The sequence below is a fragment of the Lissotriton vulgaris genome, unplaced genomic scaffold (genome assembly GCF_964263255.1).
Source record: "Lissotriton vulgaris unplaced genomic scaffold, aLisVul1.2 SCAFFOLD_787, whole genome shotgun sequence".
Lineage (NCBI taxonomy): Eukaryota > Metazoa > Chordata > Amphibia > Caudata > Salamandridae > Lissotriton > Lissotriton vulgaris.
This window is the reverse complement of record NW_028255626.1, coordinates 699979-717903: the sequence shown is the minus strand read 5'-3', so window position 1 is coordinate 717903 and position 17925 is coordinate 699979. Positions and strand designations below refer to the sequence as shown.

Sequence of the window (17925 nt, the reverse complement as noted above, 5' to 3'; positions counted from 1 at the left end):
ATCCAGAAAGTCTCTCGACCTTTCTTTACTTGCTCCATGGTTTTTCTAGCGATGCCTCTGACTATTTCCAAAATGAGCCATCCTAGCTCATTTTCATTGTGGTTCTGTTCAATACAGTGTTCAACCATGGGGGATGCTGTGTTGCCTCTTCTGATGGCTGATCTATGTTCGCTGTACCGAATTCTAAATTGATGACCTGTTACCTCCCCTCTTGCTCACATATTGGACTGCTGAAATGTTGTCCTTGCGAAGCATTACACAACATTTAGTATTTTCTTGAGTGAAACTCCGGACTGCAAAGGAGCCCGTTTATGTGCATGTTCCTCTCTTGGCCTGACCAACGTCCCCTGTCGAAGAGTTTCTGTATCTCGCCCCCAACCCTCTAGATGTGCATCTGAATCTATTACCAATTCAGGTTCCTCCCCGAAGATTGCTCTCCCGTTCCAAGCTTGTGCGTTCTTGAGCCACCATTCCAATTCCTCCCTTGAGACCTGATCTAAGGACAAGATTAGAGAGTATGATTGATTTGTGTGAAGGCATCTCTTTTCTAGTCTTTTCTAGTCTTTGTAGGGCTCGATAATAGAGTGGAACGGAGAATATGGCTTGGATAGTAGAGGATAGGAGACCCAGGATTTTCGCTAAGTCTTTGCATCAGGGTCTGCCGCTCTAACCATTGAGCCAGACTCCTCCTCCTGTCCAAGTCATTGTCTGTTAGATAGATGTCATCGACATAAGATATTGCCTCATCATCATACATTTTTAGTAACTCTGTTACTCTGGCTGAAAATAACCTTGGACTAGTCTTGAATCCCTGGGGGAGATGACAGAAGTGACGCTGTGTCCCCATATTTGAGAAAGCGGTCAAGTACCTGCTTTCGGTGCAAATAATGTTGTTTTATATTTTTTGTGTACAATGTTATTCATCACTGCTGCACTGTGTGCATTTTGTACTGGAAAGGTTTTGCAACATGAGTTTAAATGTCTGTAGTATTGTCTTGTTTGGAGACAGGAAACATAGGATTGTTCATTGACGAGGTGCATGTTTCAATCACCCCCTGGTATTCAAGTTGATCTAATATCTCCCTGACCTGTTTTTTAGCTTCTTGCTTAACTGGAAACTGCCTCTGAGCAGTAGGTTGAATTTTTAACTGGATTTTATGGTGAGGAGGGGAGTCCTCATCCCATCCTACATGATTTTTATATAATGCTGGAGCTGGCGCTACTGCCCATTTCCTGGCATGTGTGTATTTCTTATGAATTGGAATATGATTTGAGAAGGCTGGCATAATGATGTCTTTGCCATTTGTGGGCACTCACTGACAAATTTAGGTGGCCTGTCTTTTTCAGCGAGAAGAATGTCATAACCCTTAGAGAGCTCTTATTTTCCTTGTTATGTCCCCATCCATCCGGAGTGTTACATTATCTTCTTCCTGCTGAGCACCAGCATCATCCCCAGCGGCTTCAATGGGCTCTCTGCGGTTTTCTTCTCCGTCACTCCCGAGCATCGCTGCCTGGTGCCCGCCGGCGCCAACCTCAGTGCCCCCTGGAGGAATGCCAGTCTGCCGCTGGAGAAGCAGGCGGACCGGACCCTGCACAGAGCAGGTGCCGCCGCTACCAGCTGGCGCTTCTGACCAACTTCTCGGTGCTTGGAATGACCCCAGGGCTGGACGTGGACCTGAGCGAGGTGCGCAGGAGAAGTGCCTGGAAGGCTGGAGCTACAGCACCAACGTCTACAGCAGCACCATAGTCACATAGAACCACCGCCAGAGGAAGATCGTTCTCCTACCTGGTGGCCAAAGCATGGAACTCCCTCCCCGCACACCTAAGAACTACTCAGGACCATCTTGCCTTCCGGAAACACCTCAAGACCTGGCTCTTCGAGCAGCAGTAGCACCCCCCCCTTCCAGCGCCTTGAGACCCTCACGGGTAAGTAGTGCGCTCTATAAATGGTTTGATTGATTGATTGATGTCGCCCTCCATCCGGAGCAATATTTAATATAACTTATGGGGTACACCAACCCTGGTATCGGCAGTTTCAACTTGGATGTACTCATTCAAGTCCACTGTCTCCAGATGATCCTTCAGAATCTTGCGAGCTATGGTAACTTCTGCTGCGCTGTCCAGCATTGTCTGGGCCCACTCCCCGTTCTTGAGTTGTGTCCTCAAGATCCTCGGCATGTCTGATTTTTAGACCTGCTACCTTCTTCTTGGTGAATTGAGTTTTCCTATTTTTTAGAATGTGTTTATTGTCTTTGGACTTCACGCGTTCTTCCTTGTGTTCTGACCGTCCTCTTTTTTCTGATTTCTGTGAGGAAGTCTGAAAGGTACGAGAGGAATGTGTATCAGTATCTTAATATCGATCAGGTTTTCTCAATTATCCCTATTCCTGAAGTTATATCTCTTTTCAGGGGGCTCCTTTTGAGAAGACCTACCTCTGGATTGAGAATGCTTCTCTTTAGAAAGTGTCTATTTAATGTTTTCCCACTTCTTTTTAGGAGTAGTGAAAGTATTTTTAATAAAGACCTTTTCAGGACTTTCTGTTAGTTCGGGTTTTACTGGTTTCCCACCCAAACTATCTCTACCTAGTTCTTCATAGGATTTTTCTATTATTGTGACCAGTTCATATGGTTGCTCAGTTATATCGTATTCTCTTATTTTTTGACAGATCACCACTGATGCTGCTTCACCTCTAATGTTGGCTAATAGTATAGCCGAGACCTGTTCAAAATCTTTTAGTAATTTCATACCCAGATTTAAGGCAGGCTCGGCCTGTATTCATTTTGAATCTGTTTCAGGATGTCTGGTATAAAAGCCATAAATGGAACACCATGTGTTTTTGTATAGATTGCAGGAAAGACTGTACCCCAAGTGTCGCAGACCTCCAGGTGTGGTGCGATCCCCATTGGTAAGCAGATTGTTAAAATTCTTTGTTTCTCATGAGGTGTACTGTCGGAAAATACTGCCTGGATTTGAGTTATTTTTTAGCAATCCAGAATGGAATTTGTTCCCTTTTTGCGGGCAATTTACCAATGACTGATTGTATAGTCTGTGGTGTAATTTTATTAGTGTTCCCCTGGTGAGGGGTGTGTTGTGGAATCCTTATAGGAGGTAGGATTGTTAGAGCCCGCATGACATATTGAACCAATTGTCTATGTATTTTGATTAGTTGTTTTAGTTGAACTAATAGTTCTGGACCTGACATTTCTTCAATGGCAGGATGCGGTGTATAGCTGGATAATACCGGCCATGTTGCTCCTGGTCTACCTAGTGGACCAAGCCTGGTTGTGATTTTGATTTTGTAGGGCGCCTTTAAACCAGAGCGCATGCTCTTGGTATGTTAATGGAATTTCAACATACTCGAAAGGAGTGTATTCCGTTGGAGGTTCCTCCACTTTGTAGAGGAGGAACACATGTGTTAATGGATTTGCTTCTGGGGAGATAATCCATTAATAGAATACCTCTGTCTGCCGATATTCATGAGCCTCTATGACAAAAATTACCCTACCACCTCTTGATTATAGGCCATTTGTTATAAGCTTTAGAATGATGGTTTTCCTTAAGTTTTCCAGGATAACTATAGCATCCAGGTCGTCTTCATTAAAACCCTGTAACGTCAAAGCCTGGTCGAGCTGAAGCTACTGCAGCTCCACTGGTTGCGGTGTTGTTGCCGTTAAGTGACATTGTTTAATGAATGTTTTCAGAGCACGTTTCAAGGAAACAAAGATAAGGTGCACAATATTTTGGAACACTGTATCCTTCAATGTTGAACAAACCAAAAACGAATACATAGGATTTTCATCCTACTCAGTTATGGTGGTTATTATCCTTTCACCCACTCCAGATGTCTATTGGAGTATTTTACGGGAAAAAGGGGTCTCTGTGCAAAGCACGACTGCGTTACTCTAGTATATAGCGTTAAATTAGTGCCTTACCAAATGTTGGGAGCCATGTAGTGTAGTTCCCATATTCCCAATAGGCTCTGCGCATTGGGATAATATATCCTATAGAATTGACGTAGGACGTAGGTCGACCTAGGTCTCAATCGAATATATTAGACTTAATTGTGAGTGCTAGCTAGCTCAGAGGTCACTAGAAACTTTCTCGAATAAACAAGAAGGGATTAGTTTCTGACAATCGCTTAAACATGACAACTTTGTTTCCAAGAATAAAACGTATCTTCAGAGTCGTGGAAACAATAGATAGATATTTTACTCAGTCAATCGTGCATGCTTTGTTTCATCAGAGATGCAGAGAATAGAGAGACTGGCATTTTCAGTAAAAGGTTTATTGAAAAGTCTTCTTTCTCATGCAAAAGAAATGAACTGCTACAATCGTAATACTGGCTGTAAAGTATAACACGTACAGCAAGAAGAGTATTATGAAATAATACTGTAAAAGCACATAAATAGCAAACACCAAAAGTACTCAACTGGTGCTTCTAAAATACGCCTACCCCAATGTACCTAATCTAAGTCTTGTTCGAGGGAAGAAGTAAGTATGGTATAGCATAGGTTTAGTATTCTTTGTCAAGAATCTATCCAAGATTTCTCTTGGGGTCTTATCAGCTCCGTACCTTGGTTTAAAAAGAAGGAGGTCTGGTATCTTGTCTCGATTTTCCAACACCCCGCGAGGGAAGCTTGGAAACACTGGAGCTGGAATTTCAGCAAGAGAAAGGCAGCCTCTCTGTCAGTGCGTCAGCTGGAGGGTTGGCTTCCTTCAGCACTTGTTGTAGCGAGCTGCGTCGGGCAAGTAGATAGGCGAACTGCTCCAAACCACTGTGTGTTTGCTAGGGCAAGTGTGGGCATACTTATACCTTGAAGGTGCCTGGTTTGATGTAAAGTCCGACATAATAACGTCATCAAAGAACCCCGAGGGAATGGTTGTTCTTTTAAAATGCCATGATTTCTAGGGCAAATCAATATTCAAGAAAGGGGATGTGCCTGACTGCTGAAGCTGAGTTTTCCAAGAAATCGTTGTGGATTTTTGGAACTAGTGGAAGTATCCATGCCTGTTTTTGAACTGCATGGGCTTTGTCTAAAAATGGCTGTGATTTCTAAGCCTATATAAGGGCATGAATCGGGAAAATTACACTAGGTGCACTAACATGCTATAAAACAAAGCAAGATGTACCAAGGCATGGAGCTTTCTTAAAATGTGGTGTCAAGCTTAGCTCCACACAAGAACAGTCTCGAAATAAACTGCTGTGGGCTGAAATAACCAGCTGTGACGCACATCTTCCCAGTAACTTCACAGGTTTTTAAAAAACTCCTGAATAAAACAGGATCTGTGGAGCTGCCGGTATCTGCAGGCACTGACGCAACCAGCACACCCCTGATGGTCCTAAATACTCAGGATCTGATTAGAACCTACTTGCGACACTTTTGCCCCACCATTAAGTCACTTTTGGGATGCAGCAGTGGCGTAAAAAATGCAGTAAATTTACAACGTGGTGCATCTAGGGACATGTGTCACTTCGTAAACCCTGTGTCACACTATACCCGCGTTAGGTACAATGTATGCAGGGGTGGGCGTTCCCTCGCAGGAAAGCATTGAAAAGTGATGCAGTGAAATCTACATGACTTAACTGCGTCACTTCTAGGACGCCACTGCGTCAAAACCTTACACCTGCTTCAAGCAGGTGTAAGGAGCGATGCAGTACATTAAGAATAGGCCTCAACATGCATTGCTGGACTTGCGTCGTGCTTGCGACACATCTCCAGCAATGCGTGACTTTTAGCCTAACAGATGTGTCAGAATTTCTGACGCATCCATTAATCCTTGTGCCATGGTGTGGCGTATTGTAAATACGGCACAACCATGGGGGTGCAAGGGTATCGCAGCCTGGCACAGAGAAACTGACGCATCTCTAGAGATGCATCAGTTTCTTGTAAATATGCCCCACAGTTTAAAGTCCTGTCACTTTGGCCTCCTGTTGCCTCTTGCGGCCCCGTTCGAGGTGGGAAACAGGAAAGGGGGTGGGGTAAACCTCATGCCATCACGCCGAAGAAACATTGGCACATTTGCTCTGCATATGTCCGGCCTTACTGATTGAAAGAAAGGAATGCCTTAAAAATATGTTACATTTATGACACATAAGAACTCGTCATCAGGCCCTCATTAGTTGCCTAAATCCTCAGGTCTCCGTTTTAAACACTAAGGGGCACATGCATAAATGGAAATTGCATTTGCAAATGGTGCTAATCGCAAAATTCAGCCGTTTGCGAATGCAATTCCAATTTTTGGGATGCATTATCATTGTTGTAATTTTCGCAATTTAAGAAATCGCAAAACTGCGATTTTCTAAATTGCGATTGCATTTAAGGAATCTCAAATTGAGATTCCTTAAATGCAATGCATCAAGCTTAAAAAATGTACAAATTCGCAAATAAGGGGAGCAAATTACCATGAAGTTGACCTTCATGGTAATTTGCGAAAACTTTGAAAAATGCACTAAAGTGCATTTTTCAAAGTTCCATTTTACACACACACATGCCCTTGGGGCATGTGTGTGTGCAAAATGTACTTATAGGCAGATTTCATGGGTGCAACAGGGTGTCCTTTGGACACCCCTGCACCCTTGAAATTGAATTCTCAATTTGCGATTCTCTAATGGTGAATCGCAAATTAAGAATGTCTTCCCATTCATTCCTATGGGCCTCTAGGCCCATAGGAATGGATGGGGGGTATTCCTTAATTGCAATTCTGTGATCCCTGCAGGTACATTTGTCCCTTTGGCTCTAGTATTTTCCTCTGCAAGGAGGTTCAGAGTTTTCCTAAGTCACCTGTAGAGCAAAGAAAATTCTGCCACATATCTATTTCTGGATACGCCTAAAATACTCATTGTCTTTTGAGGCCAAGAGATGTGTTTTCAAGGCTCAGGCGGGTCCTGCCTTTCTCCTATTGAAGCTGAAGTGATGCTGCTGTCCTTGTTTACTGAGCCCATCACATCCCGACCTGCTGATGTTCCCAGAAGCCTCCTCATGGTTGCCGGCCTTGGAGCTCTCTCTCATTGGGCACCAAAGGCTGAGAATGTGCTCCCTCCTACATTTGCATCACTTGCATCACAGTCCCTTGTAAATTGAATTGTTAAACGCTGACCTAGGATGGTTCTGCCTTTTAATTCCTGTCCGCTCTGTCTTTGCTGGCGCCAGGAGTTTTTTGGGGGCAGCAGTTTGTGCTCTGTAAATTTCTATACATAAATAAACTGAAATATCCTTCTACAAGTTGCTTTGCTGATGTTTATGATTTTGAATCTGTGTCCATGAGATATTGACCATGTTCTGATTCTCAGATTTCAGGAGGAGATACATGGAGCATGTTGCAGAGCAGTGCAGACTGATAGAAGACAGGAACGCCCGGGTGGGTGAGAGGGTCCCACTGAAGAAAAGGTACACAAAGCTGCTGATTGTCCAGAAGCATCGCGACGGGGAGGAGCGTCAGCACGAGGTCATGTCCCATGGAAGGAGGCACACAGCGATGATGGACGGCCTGGCGCATTCCAAGCACTACATTCATTTAGACACTCTCTTCGATTCCATGGAGGACGGGCAAAGACCAAGGACCGTAGTCCTGCAGGGGCCAGCGGGCATCGGGAAGACCATCACAGCCCAAAAACTCATGCTGGACTGGGCTCTAGGAGACATCTACCAGGGAGTGTTTGAGTACGTGTTCTACCTCAGCTGCAGAGAAATCAATGAAGTCAAAAGCCACAGAAGCCTCGTAGATGTGATTGGAGACAGGTGCCCGGACAGGACGGTACCAGCGAGCGCACTTCTGGCGGATCCCAGCAAGATACTGCTCATCCTTGATGGCTTCGATGAGCTCAGGTTCTCTCTCGACTTGAAGGAGGACCAGCTCTGCAGGGATCCGTCTCAGAGGAATCCTGTGGAAGTCACTCTGATTAACCTGTTGAGAAGAAATATCCTGCAACGGTGCTCCATCATCATCACCACACGTCTGACCACTCTGGCACGGCTCAAGCGGTGCATAAAGGCTGATCTTTGCGCTGAGATAATAGGATTTGCAGAAGAGCACAGGAAGGCTTACTTCAGTGGTTTCTTTACCAGTGATGAACAGGCATCCCGAGCCCTTTCCGTGGTGAAAGACAATGACACCCTGTACACCATGTGCTTTCTCCCCATCGTCTGCTGGATCGTGTGCACTGTCATGAAGCAGCAGCTGGAGAGACGCCAGGACATTACTAATTCTTCAAAGACCGCAACTTCAGTCTATTTGTTCTTCTTGTCCACTTTGTTGAGGGACCACAGTGGTGCTTCCTTACAGAACATGCGAAGGAGCCTGAAGAAGCTCTGCTCGCTGGCACTCAATGGCATCTTTGAGCAGAAAATCCTCTTCGATGAGGACGACCTTAGAAAGTTTGGCCTCGAAGTGTCAGACATCCAGTCTCTTTTTCTCAATCAGACCATCTTCCAGCGAGACATTGATGTCTACGCAGCCTACAGCTTCATACACCTCAGCTTTCAGGAGTTCTTTGCAGCCCTGTTCTACATCCTTGACTTGGATGTGGGCTCACTAAACCCTCAGAGAGATTTAAAACAATTATTGAAGGAATATAGTAAGGAGACAACAGGCCTTTTGATGCTAACGGTGCGATTCTTATTTGGCCTGATCAACAAGGAACAAGTGCGCCATCTAGAGAAAATCCTTGGGTATAAAATATCTCACAGCACCAGAGCTGGCCTGGTACCATGGCTTCACAAGCCAATAAAGAACAGCTGGCTTTTAGGGAAATTTCTAGGGTGTAAAATATCTCACAGCACCAGAGCTGGCCTGGTTGCATGGCTTCAAGAGCCAAAAGAGGAAAGACTGCTACTGGAGGTTTTCCACTGCTTGCATGAGTCTCAAGATGAAGAGATCACTTCCAGAGCCATGAACAATATTCAGAGCATTAAAATAACAAAGTTCGATTATAGTATAGTCAATTTGAAGGCAATTTCATTTTGCTTAAATCATTGCCAAGGAGACAAGACTCTAAAAATGTTAGGCATAAACTTCGGACCAAAAGCTCAAGAAATCATGAGGCCTGGGATGATAAATTGCTCTACTTTCAGGTATGTGCCTCTGTATGTTAATAATAAATGTTTTATGTTTAGGTGTGTGGCTCTACAGTGCGTGCACTGTTAGGTGATCTGTTGCATCTGTTTTGTGGAGTCTGACTCCTCCCATGATTTGAATTGGCTTTTTAACGTGTCATTTAAAAACTGTAGCCTCTGATTGGCTAATGGTTGGTGTATGTCCCATCTTTTCAGAAAAGTTCATTCCCATGAAGTATTGCTGCAGTTATTACCGAGCACATAATCACCCTGCAACCATATAAGCCATTCAATCCTTTGAGTGAACACAAAAAGACTTGTGTGTTGGTATCACAAGGCTGCAGTGCACAGGTCTGTTTATTGGGACTTGCACTGTGAAGTCTGATGCAACTTTACTCACAGGATCCTCCGGCTTCCATTCCTGTCGGACGTCATGGGACAGATCAAAGTTTCTCCATATTGCAATTGTTTCTGAAGGACTGTTCGATTTAAAAAGGTACCAGTTTCTCCTCACGTTTCAAGCGTTATATTGCTGCAGTCTCTGAATTATTCACGGTTCTTCTTTCATCAGCTTCAAGAAACTTTAATGGAGCACGGCCTGTTGTCTCCACTCTGTTAAGATCTCTTTGCTCGTTATCCCCTCATATGTGCTCCTCGTCCCAGTCCTTAACACAAGTGAGGCAATCCCGCCTCCAGACAGGTTAGTCTAAACCGCTAGTATTTTTTTAATATCTATTATATAAACCCCTCCCTCCACCATGCCTGTTTATTTTCCTGCCCGACGTGCTGTAGGAGCTCTGTTTTTTTCTCCTTCCGTATCAGGACTGTGATGCAGTGAGTTCTTCTGTTTAAAGATTTGTTTGTAATTATTTATATGATTTAGACACTGGCCATACCAGTGTTCCAGTCGGTCGCGTCCCTGCTCTGTTTTTCAGACGCGCGCCTGTGCTTTGCTGGGGCAGGGAGCTTTTTGCTGCGTTCAGTTGACAGGTCGCTCTGGGGCCGAGGACTTCCAGCAGCAAATGGCTCCTGCGGCCATGTCTTGTGTGTATATGGCTTTGGGGAAGGCAGCGGGCTGTCTTTTTAGCAATTCAAGTCTCGTGGATTTTGAGACTCGACAGCTGGGAGGTGGTATTTAGGGGGAGTTGTTGGTCATTTTGTTTTTTCTCTAATGGTTCCCGATGGTGATGGTGCTTTCTGCCTTAGCCATGGAGGAAGAGGATTCGCCCCAGTGCCTGCCAGATCTCTTTCTAAGAGGAATAATGTGCAGGACCTGCGTGAGGATGACCTGTTCTAGGTCAGATTTGCAGGATTGGATTAATTCTGCTGTTCAAGCTGCGCTTCTGGAATCTTCTGCCAAGAAATCTAAAGGGGAGGAGGAGGAGGACATGGACAATCCTCCTAAGGGGAAATATATCCAGGGTAAAGCTTTTGTGGACATGTTGGCCCATATTCGTGAGGTCCGGGGGTTTGATCCTAAGTCTTTGGTGGATGATGGGTTTTACTCCCAATATAGTACCTCAATGGTGGATGACTTGCCTTTACATGATGTCATTAAGGATATTCTGCCTAAGGAATGTATTGAGGTCAACAAGCCGGGGGGTTCTCGCTTTCTGGGCAAGAGGTATCATTTGGCAGAGTTTTATGTCCAGTTTCCTCAGGTTCCTACGGTAAATTCTATGTTGTCCTCCATGGCTTCTTCCTCTTCTTTGTCTTCTGAGGAGGCTTCCCTTCCCGCACAGACCACCGGGCCATCTGTGAGATGACTGCCTGACGGAGGACTGCATATCCCGGTGACGCTTGTGGGCTGGGACGCCGCTGACACTGCCCACGCGCACGCTGGTGCATAAAATCGAAGGAGAGCCCTGGGGAAGCGGGGGACGCTGGATGGAGTGGGGGCACTCACCGGAGGACGACGCTCCTACTCCCCTGCTGCCCCTGGTCACAATCAGCCCTGCACAGACCACCGGGCCATCTGCGAGGTGACCGCCTGCCGGAGGACTGCATATCCCGGCGATGCTTGCGGCTGGGACGCCGCTGATGCTGCCCACGCTCCCGCTGGTGCATAAAATCAAAGGAGAGCCCCTGCATCGCGGGAGACGCACAGGAGAAGCCCGGGCCAAGGGCGGAGCTGTCTATGGTGCCTGTGGCAGGAAGAGGCTGGGCTGGTCCACCTCTAACAACTGCTCTGCATGCCCTGGACAAAAAGGTACTGTTTACAATTCGTAAGGCGAACATTTAGTGACTTAAAATCCTGCTACCAGTGTTTGGCCGCATTGTAGTTTGTGTAACTTAAGGTTCAGTGTGTGGCCATACCCCGAGTAATCCCCTTAGTGGGCTAATATTTTGTATCAACATATAAGCAAGATATTTGTAAAATGGGGAAAAGGGTATGGGCGGAATAAAGCAAGTGGCTTTTGCGCAAAAAACAATTCAGAAACCCACTTCTATTGATCAGATGTTGGCGAAAGCTTTGCTTGTAGTCACTACAGAAATGGAGAGGACAGAGAGACGCCTATCCATTACGCCAAACCTTTATCTAGAAACATCGACCCATAGTCTCACTGCAGATACAGAGGTTACATCTCCAGACCCTCCTAATACCCTAATAGTAGATATAGAGTCTAGCATTGAGTCACCTGAGGTTGCTACCAGGAAGCAACCGGGCAGAAGGAATAAATCTAGAACACAGTCTAAAGCTAAACCATTGACTAAGCGAAAAAACAACTTCAAGTCCCCATTCCAGTGGAAGGGCTCACGCCCGATGATACCGCAGGGGTAGCCATCGACCCTACTAGCAAACAGCCCGGGTGGATATCAACATTGGTAAACAATCTACACATGCAAGTGAGGGCCATTATCAAGGAGGAACTCTGCAATCTAATGGATAGGATAGACGGGTTAGTCGTAAGGGTGGACCACTTCCTAAAAACCAAATAGCCAAATGTGGCTGCTTCTAATAGAGGTATCAGTACATGCCATCAGGTTAATGGGGACACTCTTTTGGATGACCCTGCCCCAATAGCTATAGACCAACCTCCTATTACAACCCAGGCTAATGTACAACAGGATAGGAGGTCGAACGCCCCTGCATCCCCTGTGGTACAGGCAAGATCAGTGAACGTTAGTCAACCTTTGCTTACGACCAACAGGGAAGTTGAGAAACTAGCAAGAATGAATGCCCAAGGAAAGGGTTTACCCTTGCACCCAAAAAACAAAACTTATGTACCGCCAACTATCAACCTCCCACCGGCCTCATCCCAATATGTAGTGGTGCTTGCTTACCATCTGTAAGAGGAGGCCTGTTGGAAACCCACCAAGAATTGAAAAACAAATGCGTAGATTGGATAGTGAATAATATCACCCAGAGGTACGAGATTTCAGAAGAGATCCTAACAACCAGAAGAGTGGGCTGGAGCGGTGATCGAAGGAAAGACATATCGGGGGAATGCATAATAATTAATTTTAGAAATCCCTTTATAGCACAATGCATTTTAGCACACGAGCACGGGAGGACCATGAGTAACATTTTACCCCTCCATGTAAGTTATTTCTATCCCCCCAATAGACCACGTAAACTTAATTACGAACAGAGGATGGGTAGGAATTTTTCTCCTATACATTTTAGACCAACCATACATGAACACCACTGGACAACCTATCCCTGTTTTTATATCCCGACAGGTAATAGATTCAGCCCACTAGACTGGGTGGACTGACTAAGTAGAGCATCTCCCTATAACAAGAAGAGCAATCCCCCTCCATCCCAGGATCAGGGCACTAATCGCAGTTGGGCATTTTCTCGTAAAAGGGATGGACCTGCTAGTAGAAGCTTGAGCGGCTCCCCTAGCAATAGTAATACTATCCCTAGAGGAGTCTGTGCCCAGCGGGAAATACCGGATTCACAGTCAACCCTGAGGTCTCAAGCTGAAGCCAATACTGATTTAACAACCTCCATAACGGAGACACCTATTATAATGCCATTTAGATCTCCACCACAAGACAGACAAATAACTAAGGTCTTGTCTTGGAACGTGGCAGGAATTAAAAACAAACTGGGTGATCCCGATTGGGGGGCTTTTATAGGCCTGTACGAAGAGGCAATCAATCCAGGTTATGCTATTTTTAGTATCCCGGCCACAAAAGGTAAAGTAGGGAGACCGTCTGGTGGGCTTATGACCTGGATAGGGATCCACCTGGGATGTAAGGTTGTACAAATTGAAACAGGTTCCATTGATATTCTCTGTGTCCAATTACAGTTCCCTTCTAATCGTCCCGTTATCTCAATTAACATATACTCTAGACCAACCCCCAGGGGTAAAGAATCTACTATGGTAGAGATCCTATCTGATTTCTTATGTCTTATAGACCCAAACCAAATGACTATTGTGGGGGGGGCCTTCAATAGTCAGTTCGAGCCCCTTGAGGGCTTGTCCCTGGAAAACTTTGGGGACGAGGACCACTCTTTGGCAATTCCAGAAACTAATTGTCCTTTATTTAAATATTGGTCCCCCCTAGCAACCCAGTTGAATTGTCTCTGTAATGGGAGATCACGCTCAGACTAATCTAAAGGCTATACCTTTTATAGCAAGAAGCGAGGGTCTATACTGGATTATATTTTAATAAATGCTAACTCTTGGGATAGGATAATTTATTTTAAAATTGCAACACGACTAGATAGTGACCACCATGCTCTAATAATGGAAATAAAGGCTATAAATCCACAAAATACTCCCATAGAGGGTCCGAATAATCTAGCCATAACCATTTCTAATTGTAGGAAGAAAGGAAAAACAGGATGAGCCATCTATATGAAGCGCTCATTCCTTTGTTTGAAGAGGCATCATTACTGCACTACAGCAATGCGATCCTAGATTTGGGAGCTGTAGAAATAAATTACAGTAATTGAATGGAGGCATCATTAACTTTTTTTCCCCGGAAGTTCCCCCCAGATCTAGTAGGCCCCCCAGTCACCCATGGTACAGCAGCGATTGTCGCAGGGTTAAGAAGGCACTTTTGGACTACATTAAAAGTAAAAACCATCCCCTTATTTATAACTTAAGAAAGTCATATAAACAAACGATCCAAAAGGCTAAACAGCGCTAAGAAATGGAGAACTGGGATTTACTTAAAACGGCCCTGGGGGACAGGGATATGAGGCCGTTTTGGAGCATTGTTAATACAGGTGCCCCCATTTCTAAAACCGCAATTGAACCAAACCTGAATGAAGAGGTATGGCGGGAGCATTTTAAAACTCTCTACACCGTTGAAAAGCCTTGTCAAGGACATCCAACAGTTCGGCCACCTCTAAAGTTGGCTCTCCCTGGGGATGGTACTGCTAGCAATCTAGATCATGTAGTAAACCAAGGTATTAGCACAAGTCTATTCATAACTCTAAAGGAGATCGAGGGTGCCCTACTAAAAATAGCTCCAGGTAAAGGCCCAGGCCTGGATAAGATACCTGGGGACTTATATAGGAGTGAACCAGCCATCTGGACCCCGTATTTCTTTGGTCTTTTTTACGCCTTAACCCAGGGTATGAAGATTCCATATAGCCGACTGGTAGCGGAGATTATCCCAATCTTCAAAAAATGATCCCTACTATTGCCAACAAACTACAGACCCATAAGCCTAATATATTAATATCTCAAAAAATATTTGCAAGGGTCTTGCTAGCCAGGCTACAATCCTGGATGGAAGAAAAAAGGGTTCTGTCCCCCCTCCAGGTGGGGTTTCAGGGAAACAATATCAACCCTGGACCAGATACTAAGGCTTCAGCTCTTATACTGGAAGACTGTCCGCCTCCAGGGGGGGAGCTTATATTTGATCTTTGTAGACCTGAGGTTGGCATTCGACCTGGTGCCACGGAAAAAGCTATGGTCTTCTTGAAATGGGAGCCCCGGCATATCTCATCAAACTCTTTAGGAGATTGCATGAAGATAATTATGCCCAAATTAGATTTGGGAAGGACGGCCTACCTACAGCTCCAATACCCATTAATTGTGGTGTACGCCAGGGATGCGTTTTAGCACCAACTCTTTTTAGCCTTTATAATAAAGGGCTAATTAATAAACTAGCAACGATAAAAGATCCAGATACTCCCAAGTTAGCGTTCCGTCAAATTTCAGCAATGATGTTCGCTGACGACACTCTCCTGGTTTCAAAATCACTCATGGGGATTCAGAGGGTTTTGAACAAATTTGAATTTTTCTGTAAGGAAAGAGGTCTAGACATCACTTACAGAAAACTAAATACATGGCGTTCAATAACCCAAACAATTCTCGTTCTAACCCACAACTAAATGGGAATCCCTTGGAGAGTTTCATCTTTTATTTATCTAGGTCTTACTGTTGCTGAAACATGAAATGGGAGGCTCATATCACCAAGAGCACATTAAAACTAGCCCAATCGACTGGTGGAATAATAAAGGTCTATAGCAAATCAAGTAGGAAAGCTTTTAGTGCAGCCCTAGAAATGTATAATACCCAAGCTCGTGGGGGAGTACTTTATGGTGCTGAATTATGGGGTCATTGTAAACTAGATTCCCTTTTACAGGTAGAAAACCAACTTCTTAGACAGCTGTGAGTACCCCGCTGATCTCGCTACGACTAGACTCAGGACTAATGGCCATAACACATACTTCAAGCCTGATACCGACATTATACTGGCGGCACCTCTGGTCCACTCCCGAACTAGCGTCATATAGGGAGGAGTTAGCAGAGGTTATGTCAGCTCGGGGTGCATGTAACCTTCCTTGGCTTGTACATGTAAAATCTGTACTGACTAATTTGGGCTTGAGCGACTGTTGGACGGACCCTGAACGTGCCTGCACCCAAACCACAAGCAAACATGTCAAATCTCGGTATGAATAATACAGAAGGGCCCAACTATTTTCTTGCCCCAGGACTGGTAAACTATCCATGGCTTTTTTGGAAGTCAAGGATATCTCCCAGTTTGAGCCAATACTAGACATGATTACACCAGTGGAGGCAAGAAAGATTTTTCTACAATTTCGGTTTGGGGTCCTTCCACTCCGCTGTTATACGGCAAAGTGGAGTAAGGACCATGAGGTTCAGTGCCCTGCCTGTGGTTTTTCAGACGAATCAGTGCAGCATGTGTTCTTCGCCTGTCCTGGCTACCGCAAGGCCCAGAAACGATGGCTGGTACATATTTGCAGAAACATTGATTCCAGGAACTATCTGGAATCATATTGGATATTGAAATCTGATCTCAGCATACCGATTGTGTTTTCAGTTTCTAGATTCTTGTTTTCCATGTGCTGCACTCGAAGGGCCCTATTGAAATTATCTAATGAGGTCTAGGGTATGTGGCAATGATTTTTTCAGACCTGGTTTTAATTGTCGATTTTAAATTATGTCCTAGGTTTTATACTGTGCTATTGTTTTGAACGTCCCCCCTAGATTAGCTTATTTTTTAATTATTTATTTATCTATTATCATGCATCTCCAGATTTATATTGTATAGCTCGACTATCCGTATCATAGCTTCTGTATTGTATCTGGTACTCAAAACTTTAAGGTTCTAGTGCTGTTTCCCCCCCCTAATCCCCTATTTTGATAACTGAGATCAATCATGTTGCTGTATATTTTAGTGCTGCACTTTTAAAGGTCGTAATGACCGAAATAAAGTTTTTTCTGAACTGAACTAAGTAGTGGGAGTTTTCCACAAAAGTACTAAGGCAGTTTGCTACAAAGGCCGCCAAAATTTTTCCCAAGAAGGGGAGAAACGAAATGGGGTGGAAATTACATAGTGCCTCAGGGTCAGCTCTTGGTTTTTTAAGGATGGGCGAAAGTACCGCTGTTTTTAAAGAGTTGGGGACCACGCCAGAGGTAAGGGAGTTGTTAAGAAGAGAGAGGGGAGGGGGGGGTCGGGATGTTAAGAAAGATCTCACGGGCAATATGAGGGGAACAGTTGTCCCGTGGAGAGCCGGAGCGAACTTTCCTGAAGAGGGAAAAAACCTACCGAGTGATCAAGGGGAATGTTGGGGAAGAGAGAGGAGTTACGGGGTGCATCACCAAGATCAGGGGGTGGGACGGCCTTGGGATACTAGTTTTGATTTTAGTAATCTTTTCAACAAAATAACTGTTGAGGGAGTGGCAGAGGGATTGTGATGGCAGCGGTTTGATAGTGACACGCTCAGGTTTCACTAGTTTGTTAAGTATTGAGAAGATATCTTTAGCTTTACAGGATGAGTTCAGGACTTTAGAGGAAAAGTATTCAGTTTTAGTTACGAGGATGGCGAATTTTTAGTCGTTTAAGGCAGCGAGGAAGGTGGTTTTTTTGAGGGGACAGTAGTCCAGTTTCCACTTACGCTCGGTTTGGCGTAGAGCGAGTTTCCTATCTTTAAGGTCCTTAGTGAACCAGAGCTGGGCATCGTGGGGCCGTTTGTGAGTTTTTTCAAAGGAGAAAAGATGTCTCCTGCCTGGACCAGCCAGGTATTGAGGTCTTCAGCCTGTGTATGAACTGAGGGTGGTGGTCCAGAGGGTTGGGGGGGACTCGGTATAGACGTTGCGAGGGATGCACACAGGGTAGGGATGTCTACCCGACTCCAGTTCCTGATCATGAGATGATCGGTGGTGAGGGGTTTGGTAGTGGTGGGTTTAAGGATGGAGAAAGAGATAAAAAGTGATCAGACCAAGCACAGTGGGAAATCTGGAGATTAGTGATGTCCAGGTTTGAGGTCCAGACCTGGTCCAGGAGCAAGACCACTGACTCATTGTCAGTGAAATTGCTCTCCCACCCTCGCAGCTCCACCATTAATTGAGGTGCCCCTGCCCCTGCACTCTTCAGTGTTGGGGATCGAGGCCCTCCTCCACCCGCAGGTTTCCCTGCGCCTCATCCCTGGTGGTCC

At 45.0% G+C, this 17925-nt stretch overlaps 1 protein-coding gene across 1 annotated transcript in view; it reads left to right on the top strand.

Annotated features, from left to right (window-relative positions):
- LOC147659051 (NACHT, LRR and PYD domains-containing protein 12-like) overlaps positions 1-17925 on the top strand; it is a 487072-nt gene that overhangs the window by 41869 nt on the left and 427278 nt on the right. Inside the window, exons 4-5 of the mRNA XM_086952007.1 lie at positions 7292-9071; positions 9369-9380. Coding sequence (XP_086808133.1) covers positions 7292-9071; positions 9369-9380 — 1792 coding nt within the window. The remainder of the gene's footprint in view (positions 1-7291; positions 9072-9368; positions 9381-17925) is intronic.